This window comes from Nestor notabilis, unplaced genomic scaffold (assembly GCF_000696875.1).
Source record: "Nestor notabilis isolate BGI_N333 unplaced genomic scaffold, ASM69687v1 scaffold33445, whole genome shotgun sequence".
Classification (NCBI taxonomy): Eukaryota; Metazoa; Chordata; class Aves; order Psittaciformes; family Psittacidae; genus Nestor; species Nestor notabilis.
Window position 1 is genome coordinate 1 of NW_009930386.1, and position 12,389 is coordinate 12,389.

General features: G+C 51.9%; 1 protein-coding gene across 1 annotated transcript; it reads right to left on the bottom strand.

The window, feature by feature from the left end:
• Positions 1–1,509: 1,509 nt before the first annotated feature.
• GOT2 (glutamic-oxaloacetic transaminase 2, mitochondrial) lies at positions 1,510–7,672 on the bottom strand. The gene is made up of 9 exons (XM_010015367.1): positions 7,519–7,672; positions 6,197–6,325; positions 5,832–5,891; positions 5,542–5,703; positions 5,223–5,327; positions 4,174–4,324; positions 3,760–3,925; positions 2,658–2,808; positions 1,510–1,974 (listed from the first exon to the last, which is right to left on the bottom strand). Exons 1-9 carry the CDS (start codon positions 7,651–7,653, stop codon positions 1,852–1,854), a joined length of 1,182 nt encoding a protein of 393 aa, XP_010013669.1. The 5' UTR covers positions 7,654–7,672; the 3' UTR covers positions 1,510–1,851.
• Positions 7,673–12,389: the final 4,717 nt, after the last annotated feature.

Here is a 12,389-nt window from a genome sequence, read left to right on the forward strand (position 1 = left end):
GCTGCGGTGTTCCGGCCATGAGCGAGGTTCAAGGGTTCGGTGCAACGCTGGGAGGCCGCAGCACCGGAGCCAATATCAAAATGAACAGCATCAGCCACGGCAGCGGCACGGAAAGCAGTTTATTGCACGAATCGGAGCAAGCAGACAGCTCGGGGCTGTGTAATCCATCGTCAAATTGTCCTACTGGGGAGAAACAGGAGGCTCCGGCCCTCCTCGGGATGTGGGAGCAGCTCCTCTCAGCACGGCTCCGAGGAGAATGCAGCGGCTCTGGGCAAGAATGAGGACTGCTCTGCTGAATCATGCTGTCATTCTAAGGAATGGTTTGGATGGGACAAGGCCTTATAGCGCATTCAGTTCTAATCCCCTGCCATGGGCAGGAACACCTTCCACTAGAGCAAGGTTGCTCCAAAACCCCGTCCCAGCTGGCCTTGAACACTGCCAGGGATGGGGCAGCCACAAGGCGCTGATGCAAAGGGGAAACGTGCTAGTGGATAGAGAAATCTCAGGCAGACTCAGAGTTTATTCCCCCAGGGTTCACCTCGGGATGAATGAGAAACTCCATTGTGCTCCAGTGGCTGAGCACAGGGCTATCTGCCTTTGGGAACTCACAAAACACCTACATGCAACCCTGTAGACTTCAACTTCAGCTCTGTGACACCAGCTCCCACCCGGGGCACTCACAGCCCACTCACCTGGTGCTCTTGGAGCACACATGGGAACTGCCCTCCCCCTGTGTGGGATCCTCAGAAGATACATTTTTCATTGGTCAGATCAGATCCTCTGCACTGGCACGCCCCCCGAGAGGGAACATGTCACGTGTGGCAGGGACAGGATCCCACTGTGCAGTAACAGGATGAAGTCCCCAGCTCAACACAGCCATGCACCAGTTTATTTGGATTAAAAATCTTAAAGAGTCCAGGCACCAGGCCTGAGGGACACTTAGCTTAGACAGACAGCATGGTTTTCAAGTTGTCAGCTCTCAGACCTTCCTATCTTTCCCTCCCGTTTTCTGGTGTCACCAGCAGTTTGCACAATCAAAGCAGAGGAGAGGGACACCCCACCAGGAAGATAGACCCCTCGGTTCATGGCTTTGGTGCCCACCAAAGGCCTCTGCTCTGCAGGGAGGGCTGCCAGGGCTGGGATGAGAGACGCAGAGACTGACAGTGGCTTTCAGAGAAGGTTCTTACTGGGAGGAAAGGGTGAGCAAGTGTTTCACCTCAGGGTACGTGACTGAAGTCAGAACTGGGCAGGTTTAGAGGAGGGATGCTGCTCTGCCCCACACACCAATGCCCCTGTGAGTTACACCTGATTCCCAGATGGAAAGAGCAAAACAGCGACTGACTGCATTTTGGTAACGAGCAGTCCTCAGAGCTTTGGCGCTGCCCAGCCCCGGACAAGGATGAAGGGGGATGCAGGAGGATGGAGCCTGCTGGCAGCAGGGACTGTAAGGAGGTCGGAGGAGCACATCTGAGCAGCCCTTCCACTCAGCCCCTCATATCCCCTCCTGCTGCCTCACGAAGCCTTTTCCTGGAGAACCGTGCATGAGGGAGCCTCTGGTGCCTCTGCTGGTAGGATGGCAGTGTGAAGCTGGTGCTTCCTCCAGCTTGTGAGAGTGCTGGGGCTGATGGATAGCAGGGGAGAAAGGCTGTGATGAGTGGGAGCCAGCAACGACGTCCCTGCTCCACACTGCAGGGTGGTTTTGACTAGGCTTCTACAACAACTTATCTACAAGATACATTCAGCAGCGGCGCCGAGTGCTGTGCTTGGAAATATTCTGCTTCTTTCCTTTCCCTCCCCATATTCAACTGATGGGGAAGGGAAAGCCACCAGCTCCAGGGCACACACCTGTCTTTACTTTGTGACTTGATGGATGGCATGAGCCAGGTACCCTACGTTGCTCGACGTAACTCCTGCCACAGAGATTCGCCCATCCTTCGTCATATAGATGGAGAACTCCTTGATCAGGCGCTCCACCTGGCGTGAAAGAGCACAGGTCAAACCACAAGCCAACTCCCACTCTTGTCAACAGAGGGCAAGCTCACAAAGCTTGCCAGAACTGAGCTCAGCCTGGGTGCCAGCAAACATGGCATCCTCCTACCTGGAGCTACTATGGTTGCCCAGAGAGGTGGTGGATGCACCATCCCTGGAGACATTCAAGACTAGACTGGATGTGGTTCTGCGCAACCTGATCTAGTTGAAGATGTCCCTGCTCACTGCACAGGGATTGGACTAAATGACCTTTGAAGGTCCCTTCCAACCCAAACCATTCTGTGATTCTATGACTCTACCATGGAGCCAGCATCATGCCTCGTAAACCAGGAGAGATGCTGCTCAGCTTTTGGGCAACATATAAATGCTGCAGATATTCAGCCAGGATATTCACCTCACTTGAGCTGACCTTTAAGGTCACCTTAAAGAGTGTCACCAAGTGACTGCTTCCTTTGACAGATAAGCAGGCTATGTTTGCTTTAAACCTCCACAAGCACATTAGGGAACAGAGCAAGACCTGGGTCTCCATGACATTCCAGTGCCAAGGGCTTGGAGGATGCTCCTCCTGGAGGAAAAACTGCTTAACAGGGCTCAATCTGGCATCTATAGTCAAGATCTTACTGACAGGACTGCAAACGACACCTTGAGCCCACAGGAATTGTGTTTACCTGCTCAGGCTTCAGCCCCGTGAAGCAGAACATGCCGATCTGGTCAGTGATATGCTGCCAGTTGTGGGAGGATCCCTCTTTCTTGAGGTTGGACACCAGCTGAGTTCGCATGCTGATGATCCGGTCAGCCATGCCCTTCACCTCCGTCAGCCTGCAAAGCCAACCCAGGAACTGCTCAGAGCAGTGCTGGGATGCAACCATACTGCTTCCCCACTACCAACTACAGGGAATCAGCTCTCTTCACCTGGAGAGGCCTCATTCAGGGATGCAGATGAGCCAAGACCAAGGAGTGTGAGCCTGTAGCTACAGCTGGGGAGCTGCTTCCTTCAGTCACCTAAAGATGACTGCTATTTATTTACTCCATAGCTGCGGGACACTAAAGTATAGGCATTTCTTACTTTTGAAAGCTACAGGTCAGTAGAAGGCCTGATGGCAGCACTGCCCAAACCCAGATAAAATAATATCTGCAGACAGATAAAGAGTGCAGGGATACCTCCAGGGCAAGCAGACACTCCCTGCTCCAAGGCAGCACAGCTAGGAGACGCCTCTGCTTATCCCTGGATCAGCACAAGCATCAGCCTGCCAAAGGAACCCTGCTGCCAGCAAGGCCACAGCACATTGCCAGCCTTTGTTCTGCCAGGCCAACTGCCCACAGGGACTGACACCAAGGGAATGATGCCAGGAAGCAGGCTTAGGGCTTGAAGGTTACATTCCTGGGTCTTGTTCCCAGGGGGCTTAGGCTTCCACTTCCCCTGTGTGAGACATACTACATGGATACAATGCCTCAGTCCTTTCCACTCCTTTCTTGGACAGGCAGCTGTTGCAGGTCTTAATCCTAAGGGAGCTTCATCCCATCTTTTACAGTGTTTTCTGTCTTGGCAACACAAGGGAAACCTGTTTGTGTCAGGCAGGACCAATCCCAGCTGATGCCAAGACACACGCAGTGATGTCTCCAGAGGAAAGGTTCTGACTGGATCCCTGGTTCTGATCGTACCCCTGAAGCTTAGAGCTGCCCAGGACAGCAGCAGGGAGTAAGCACAGCACAGGACTGCCACACAGACCTCACATCTTGCTGCTGTGAGCATTAAGGGTTCCATCTTACCACTCCTTCCGTATGTCAGGGATGTTGAGTATGATGGAGGCGATGCGAGCTCCATTCAGGGGTGGGTTGGAGTACATGGGACGGATGAGGATCTTCAGCTGTGACTCAACCCTCTTGGCTTCCTCTGCATTGCTGCAGATCACCGTGAAGGCACCTGCACGCTCTCCTGAAAGAGGGTGATCAGGTCCCAGCCTCAGCCCTTGGATACCCAGGGCTGGGGTAGGACTTATCCAAGTGCCACACAGCTTTAGCAGAGCACTTTTTCTCCAGCAGGGCCTCCACCAGCTCCCAGCAGGTGATCTCCTGTGCCCTGATCACTACTGCAGCATAAATATGGGCAGCAGAAAGACAGTGGCTGCTAAACCCCAGAGGCAGCCTAGATGAAGCCATCTCCATGCCACCTGCCTTACTCACCATACAGCCCCATGTTCTTGGCATACGACTGAGATATGAGGACGTTGATGCCCTGGTCGATGAAGTACCGCACAGCCCAGGCATCCCTGTTGATGTCCCCACTGGCAAACCCTTGGTAGGCCATGTCAAAGTACACAAGGAGGTTTCGTTTCTGCCAGCAAAGAGGGGAGAGAGCATCAGAGGATCTGAACACCCCTCCAGGGAGCAGGGCAGCAGGCTGAAAAGAGCCATGCAGGCAGCAGCCTGCTCATTGCAACTGTTCTGCAGAAGGAGAGCCATTCCCCTTTGTTTGCCACAAGGAAGGCAGCCCAAAACCCACAGCTACCCACCACTCATCACAACAGCAGGTAAAGACCCTCCTGGTGCATTTATGGGATGTGTAGTCTCGCCCAGGAGGCAGAAGCAGATTCAGCAGTAATAAGTTACTCCATTTCAGTGTCTCCTGTATTATCAGTTTCCAGGAAAACTAGCTGGGAACTCCTTAGGCAGGTGGCAGCCCTTCCATTGCCTCCAGGCAGATAACCCAGCCACACTGTCCCTATATCAGGAGCCCTGCAGCCATCTGTAGGCCACAGAGGCCACTTTGATATTGACCAGTTCTCAGGCTGCTACTAAGGCCAGGCATACCCAAGCCAAATTTCATTGACTACAGCTTGGGGGAGCAGCAGGGAGGAGAAGAATGATGAAGGTAGAACCTGCCCCATCTGTTTTCAGATGAAGGTTGTGACAGGATACCAGGCATGTGAAAGGTCTTGCAACAGGTTAAATACACCAGCACTGGGAGCACCTCTCCAGCTATCACAGCTCACTCGTTCAACCCTGCTGCTCTCCTTTCAGGTCTCCCTACCTAGGAAGGTGCCAGCAGAAAGTTTGAGATCAGCTAGAAACTGTATGGGTGCATTTGTCTGGCTCCTGTCTTTAGTACAGGAACATGGCACCTATCCTGGCTTCAGGAAAGGGAATAACCTTTAGCACAGCAAAGACCATGAGATCCCAGAGATGGTGTTCCCAGGAACAGCACAGTACCCATGGAATGCTGTAGTGCTCACCTTCACCACAGCCGCTATCTCCTTCCATTGCTCCTGTTGAGGATCCACCCCAGTGGGGTTGTGAGCACAAGCATGCAAGAGGATGATGCTTTTCTCTGGAATTTTCTAAGGAAGATATTGGAGAGCATGAATTACTAATGACATCTGAGCACTCTCCTCAGCAGCCAAGATGAGAGTCTTGCCCCAGACAGCCTCTGTGAGCTCTGCAGGGCTTCTAGCCTTGATTTAGGGCCTTCGCATATCATACTTAGGCTAAAGCAAGAAGATCATCCATCTTCCCACATCTCGTCCCTACTTCCAGGCATGAAAGTAAACTCACAGAAATGTCATCCATAGCTCCAGAGAAGTCAAGGCTGCACGTCTCGGGCTCATAGTAGCGGTAAGCCTGCAGCTGCAGGCCAGCATCACGGAAAATAGGCGTGTGATTGCCCCAGGACGGTTTGGGTAGATACACATCACGGCTAGACTTGAAGAACCGTTGCTGATTAAGAGAAAGACATAAAGTGTTTAAATAGGTTTCAAACAAAGATTCAAACTGTCAGAAAACCCCAAAGATTCAGCTCTGGTCAAAAATATGTCCTTTCCCTCCCACACCAACCAGGGACTCACCAAAAAGTTGGCTCCAATTCGCAGAGATCCAGTCCCAGAAATACCCTGCACAGTGACATACTGCAAAGAAATAAACAAATACCCGAGTCTGAGCAGCCATGGTATGATTACAGGGGCTAGAGGGGACCACAGGAGTCAGCAACTCCAGTTGCAAGGCAGGGAGCTGGGACAAGGTCAAATTCCCTCCCTGGAAAGGGCTGTTTCCCACCTCAGCTTTCAGAGGAAGCACTTATCCATGGGCCTAGCCAGCCTGCAACTCAGAGGCATGAGTAGCCTGCCAGTTCTTCCACATTTGCTAGGTACCCACCTACCACCCATACACCAGACAGCGCTGCCCACCCCCTGCTTCCCATCCTGCTCCTTACCCGTCCGCTCTTGAAAGCCTCACTGTTTTCACCCAGAGCCAGTTCTGCGGATGCCCGGGTGAAATCTGCCAGCCCCACAATGGGCAAGTACTCTTTGTCCATCTTCTTGGATGCTATCATGGCCTCTGCCTGGGAAGGAGGACACAGAGTCAGCAAGGAAGGTATCACGATGGAGAAGATGGTGGACAGCTGAAAATCCTATCTGCTAGCTCAAAAGGGGCTAAGGTTGTTCTACAGGAGCTTCCCTCCAGAGATCAGGGCTGGTTCCAAGCACAGGGCACCAGTAAGCATTCCAGATTAAACCCTTTTACCATGGGGCATGGTGCCCAGTGGCCACCAGAGCCCTCAGTGGGTGCCACTGTCAGTATAGCAGAGCCCAGAAACCCAACACCAGAGAAGAGGATCACTTCAAGCCCATAACAACTCAACACTGCTGTACAAGGATATGTGTTTCTCTGCCCAAGAAGGAATTGTCCTGCAGGAAGACGACCCCTGACTGTTCGGAAACCAGTCCAAGTCCCTATCTAACACAGTATGATAAAGTGGAGGCATGAACAACAGACAAGGAGCAATGCTCAGGAAAAATAAAGCAACAGAGACATCTGGAGCACTCTGGGTACCCTATCTTGCTCCCAGAGTAGCGGGACAGGCCCTGGCAGCATTCACACGCCACCAGAAAACCTTTCCTGTGCCACAACTCAGGTTCCCTGGTTGTGACCCAGCTGCAGTACGTGTTGACATGGGGAGAGCAAGGGCAACAGATGGCTTTAAACCCAACAGTGATGAGAGACATGGACAACACATCCTCCCTTCTACGCTGACAGCCCTGAAAGGCTCCGTAAGCCCCTCAAGGGCAGTGTCCACATCCAGCTCCCTCGGCTGGAGGTTTAGCCTGGCTTATGGAGAAACTGTTAACAATGACTCAGCAGAATTTCAAAGACTGATCCACAAAGGAGACAGTGTCAGCATTTTCCTCCCATGGGGGCTGGCCCAGGGAACACCAGCCTATTGAAGAAACATTGACGTTCAGAGGACAGCTGGGTTGGAGGGCTCATGGAAGTCAGCAACAAATCAGATTCACCTGCATGGGAACAGGACATGCATTCCCTGGTTTATCCCCTCCTACTTAACAGCTTTGTTGTATCTCAAAAGCATTAGGACAGCTAAGGAAGACATCCAGGAACACTGTCCTGCTCTGTTAGAGACAAAGCTTATTCTAAGGACCAACAGGCAACCCTTACTCAGAGGCCTTCCCCCTCCCTGACACCCCTGGGTGGCTAACACCTGGGTCTGGCCCTGTCCTGCTGCAGCAGCAGGCTCACCTTGCGAACACAGTTCAGGACGTACGGCTTCCCGCTGTCATCCCGGTATGCCCCCACTCCCAGGTTCATCTTCTTGGAGTTGGTGTCACGCTTGAAAGCTTCTGTCACCCCCAGGATAGGGTCAGGGGGACCCATCTCCACATGGGACCACCATGAGCTGAAGGGAAAGAAAGGCTTGAGATCTGGCCAGGGATGTGCATCAACATGGCTAGAGGGAAAACCTCAAGGGAAATCTTGGCTTTAAACCCCTGGAAGAGGAACAAGAAGTGCTAAGAGAAATATCCAAGGGGAAAAAGAACCAATCCTTTATGCTCCATGATCTGGCACTGCATTTTACATGACAGAATGGGCAAAGAGCTTCAGTTCATTGTGGCTGAAGATTAACTGACTCCCTGCAAGTCATTAACATGTAGACATGGCCCCGCTTGCCTCATGTCCTGACATCAGGAAGGCCCCAGGAAACAGAAGCCTTCCCATCAATACAGGGCCTCTTCCAAACTCCTGGAAGGCCTCTTGTGCATGAAGACTAACCTGCTCTTCCTGCAACATCACCTGAGCTAATGGAGACATTTCCCTTCCCTGCCCTACAAACTCTGTCAAATGCTAGCAATCAGAGCACACTTTCTTCCCGGTGTGACAAACGACAGCTCGATGCGAAGGCCCCCTCTGCTGCTGCCAAGGAGGAGCTTTGTGCCCCACTCTCCAGCAGCTGCTCTACAACCCACTTGCCTCTGCCCTGTTGGCAGGACATCCTGAAGATGGAGAGGCTATCTTAATGTCAAGGGCAGACCAGACCATGCTATAAAAAGAAACTTGTTATTCTCTCTTTGGCCACAGCCAAAGTCCCATGTCCAGACCTTGCAGACTTGTTGACAGTGCACGAGAAGCAGTGTGGTGGTTTGTAACCTGCCTGGCAGACAACTCCCTCCTGAAGGCAGGATTACTAAAGACAATAACCCCACATCCTGTGACATCCCGACCTACCCAGATGCCTCAGCTCAGTAGGGCACAGAGCACACAGCACAAGGTAGACTGGGTTTATCTCCTCTGGGACTGTCCTCTGCACAGTCTTGATTGCTGAAGGAAAACCACATAGCCAGATGGCTCCACATATCAGCTTCACAAAGCTCTGCAGCCTGGAGGAGGCCACCTCACCCGAAGATAACAATCTTTTCAACAAGGGAATGCAGTCCTGGGACTGGATCCTGCCCCAGGCAAGGCAGGCAGCCTGAAGCCATCTGGGTAGTAGGGCCAGGTGGGCTAAGGAAGTGCTAATGTGATCACAGCAGAACTCACAAAATCATTTTCTCCCTCTAATCTATTCCAAATTTGGGTCCATTTAGACCTGGTTTGTTCACAGAATCACAGAGTGGTTTGGGTTGGAAAGGACCTTAAAGCTCACCCAGTTCCAACCCCCTGTCATGGGCAGGGACACCTTCCACTAGACCAGGTTGCTCCAAGCCCTGTCCAACCTGGCCTTGAACACTGCCAGGGATGGGGCAGCCACAGCTTCTCTGGGCAGACTGTGCCAGTGACTCAGCGTGCCAGTGACTCAGCACCCTCACAGGGAAGAACTTCCTCCCAATATCTCATCTCAGTCTCCCCTCTGTCAGGTTAAAGCCGTTTCCCCTTGTTGTGTCCCTACAGGCCCTTGTCAGAAGTCCCTCTCTGGCTTTTTGCAGCCCCTTTAGGTACTGAAGCTGCTCTAAGGTCTCCCCTTAAGAAGCCTTCTCTTCTCCAGGCTGAACAAGCCCAGCTCTCTCAGCCTGTCTCCAAGCAGAGGTGCTCCAGCCTTCGCAGCATCTCCATGGCCTCCTCTGGAATCGCCCAAGCTAACTATTCACTACATAAATATACTTCGCACTGTCATATATGTAGATCGCATCTCATGGAGCTTCAAACATCATTTGTCCTCTTCAGACATAGCTGCTCTTCCATTAGTACAATATTTCAAATTAAAAGCCTCCATTTCTCCTCTTGACAGGAAAAAAGAGCAGCAAACACGTACAAGGCAGAGCCACTATGCTTAGTTTAAAAATGGAAGATGTACTTAGCATTTCTAAACCACTAACAAGTCCTAATTACCTCTGCAGTAAAGTACAGGATCAACTTAGAAAGGAGGAAGAGTCAGTCATGCCAACAACACCCCTCAGAGACGAAGATGGGCTGCAGCCAGCAGGGAGGGAGCAGCCTGGAGAGCCAACCTGAGCAGCACATGGGGCAAAATCCTACTGCAGGTCCAGGCAGCAGGTTTGGAAAACCTCTCCCAACACCTTCCTAGCAAGGGAGAGGTGAGGGAAGAAAAACACACTGCACAGGAACACATCCCTCTGCAGTTTACCTGATCTAGGATTATTTTGGTATTGAGGGATGCAGGAGGCTGGCCATCCATTTCAAACTGCTGCTGCTATGGAGGTGGGACAGCACCTTCTTTCTGCTAGGCTTGCCACCAAGCAGCTTACAGTGTTTGGGGTATTCAGATCCCAATCCAGCAAAAACTTAAGCAGGTCACTGGGCTCTAATCTACTGCTGCAACTAATGCTTATCCTATGGGCATTTACCTAAGCTGCAGCACTCCTGAGTTAAGTACTTATGTTCTGAGCTGGTCTTTCCATCAGCTTAAGGCAGCGAAGGGTAGGTTTAGGACTTGATTTTCCCCTTCTCAGCCTGGAGGTTTTCAGGTGAAGGCCAAAGAAAGACTCCTCTGCTGTTACCAGGGAGGTGAGCTTTCAAGGAGACAGGGGAAGAAAGCCCAGGCTGAGATGTCCACACACATCAGGATACCCAGAAGATCACAGAGACAAGGCTTTCCAGACAGGGGTTTGGGAAAAGGGATCTACTAGGGATCCAACAAGTCCTGACACAGTGCTACCCCTATGTTACCACTGTGTTATATTTTAGTTTGAGCAATTAAAACAGCACTAGTCTTGAATAAAGGTCAATGTTATAAACTGCACATCTTCTCTGCCAGGCTGGAGATATTCCAGTGTGGAAAACTAACCAGAGGGAAGTTTAAACTGGTGTTAAACTACCTGAGGGATCCCAGGCATAGGGCAAAGAATGCAACATTCTCCAGCTACAGGACCTGAACAGAGGTGGCCCAAGTCAGAGTTTAGATACTGATGAGAGCTGATATTCAAGTACTTTCTGTACTTGACAATCTGGCTTGTCTTCCGAGCCAGATTAATGCCCAGCTGCAAGCACAGTATGACAGATGGGACAGAGAGGGCAGGAAAATGTGCCAGGAACTGCAAAAATCAGTTAACATCCTTCAAAAATGTATGTGGAACTTATGGCCTGAGCTGCAGAGACCCAAGAGCATGCTTACAGACTCAAGCCAAACCCAGAGAGCAAGCTTTCCTCTAAGTAAGTGTTTAGAAGCCCAGTGAAGGTTTCCATGGGCAAGAGGCCTGCAGCAGTTCTGCAAGCCAGAGCAGGGCAGAAAGGGGCCAAAGACGACTCTCTGGATACCACAGCTAAAGCAAATATTTACAGAAGAACAAAGCCAACAGCCTGCTGGCTCGCTCCTAAGGTCCTTTCAAGCCTAAAAATTCATTGTCCCAGTGAGCTGTGGTAAGCTTTCCACGAGGAAAAGCATTTAAAATAGCTGTCTGGTGATACATCAGAGCAGCAAGTGAGTCATCACCTTCATTAGCATCTGTGTGTCAAGGGAGCCTTTAATCGTTTGGTCAGAACCTCTTCACCTCCATCCTGATTTCAGAAAGACTATTCCCAGCACACAGCAGCAAAGATGCTGAAGATAAGAACACAGAAACTACTAATCACTGCCTGGCATTCCCTGTCCAGGGATAAGGAGCCACTCTTTGGGAACAACGGGGGCTGTGCACAGAGGTTCTTTATGTACAAAAGGGATGGTCTGCATCCCTTTTAGGTGACCTCGAATCAACCTGCTAATATTTAGATTGCTGTGTAACAAGCTTGAGAAAAGCAAAGCTATTGCCAGTGGTCTTACACACCTCTCACAGGCCTGCTACAGTTCTAGGGGCAAAACCCACATGTTCTAGACAGCTGCTCTTCCATACCCAGGGAGAAGAGCCTGCTGCAGAAGCAGCAGGGGCTGAGAGTATTTGTCTCACAAGGCAGTGAGGGGCCGTGCTTGACAGAACAGGGTTAATCAATACCTAAAAGCCTTCTTTGCTGGAATGGGAAATATCCCACCGCTTTCCTGCTCTGACAAGGGCTGGTAATTGTTCCTTAGAGCTTCCAGAGCCAGTGTGGGCCAGGAATCAAAGGGCTCTGCAGAGCAGCAACAAGGCTCTTGCCCAGATCCTTCCACACTGGCTACAGTGGTAGTCCCAGCTAGTGCCCTCTGGCTCTGGGGTCAGCTGTGCTGTGTGGAGCTGTTCTGGGCTCTCCTCAGTGGTCCAGCCGCACCCTACATCCTCCTGTCCATGCCTCCCTAGCTTCAGAGACAACGCAGCCCATGAGCTGCAGCGCAGCCCCGGGACACACAAACACCCTCGCTCCCATCCTGCTCACACCAGGTTTTGCACACCTGAAAGCATATCTCTAGCAGCAGTACCCCAGTCCTACTGCATGGTGCGTAAGGCCCCCTTGCTCCCACTACACGGTGCATGTCAGGCAGCAGCACGCCAGCCCCATTTTGAGGTGCGCCGGGTCCTTCATGTCCCACCGCACACCCCCCAGCCCCATTTCTCAGTGCACAGGATGCCCCCGACCCCGTTTCTTGGTGTACAGGGCGCCCCAGACCCCATCTCTCGGTGCACAGGGCACCCCGACCCCGCTGCGTGTCCGAAGCAGCTCCCCGGCCCCGTTTCTCGGCGCACGCTACCAGCGCGCCCACGCGCCCTCCACGGCGGCTCCTCAAGGGCAGGCTGTAGGCGCCAGTC

Excerpts from the sequence above, each read along its gene's own strand:
- GOT2 (XM_010015367.1), bottom strand. The coding sequence starts at position 7,653 with ATGGGTCCCCCTGACCCTATCCTGGGGGTGACAGAAGCTTTCAAGCGT. Across the intron at positions 5,328-5,541 it reads GAGCTATGGATGACATTTCT|AAAATTCCAGAGAAAAGCAT; the intron begins GTGAGTTTACTT and ends TATCTTCCTTAG. Across the intron at positions 1,975-2,657 it reads CGGGGCTGAAGCCTGAGCAG|GTGGAGCGCCTGATCAAGGA; the intron begins GTAAACACAATT and ends CTTTCACGCCAG.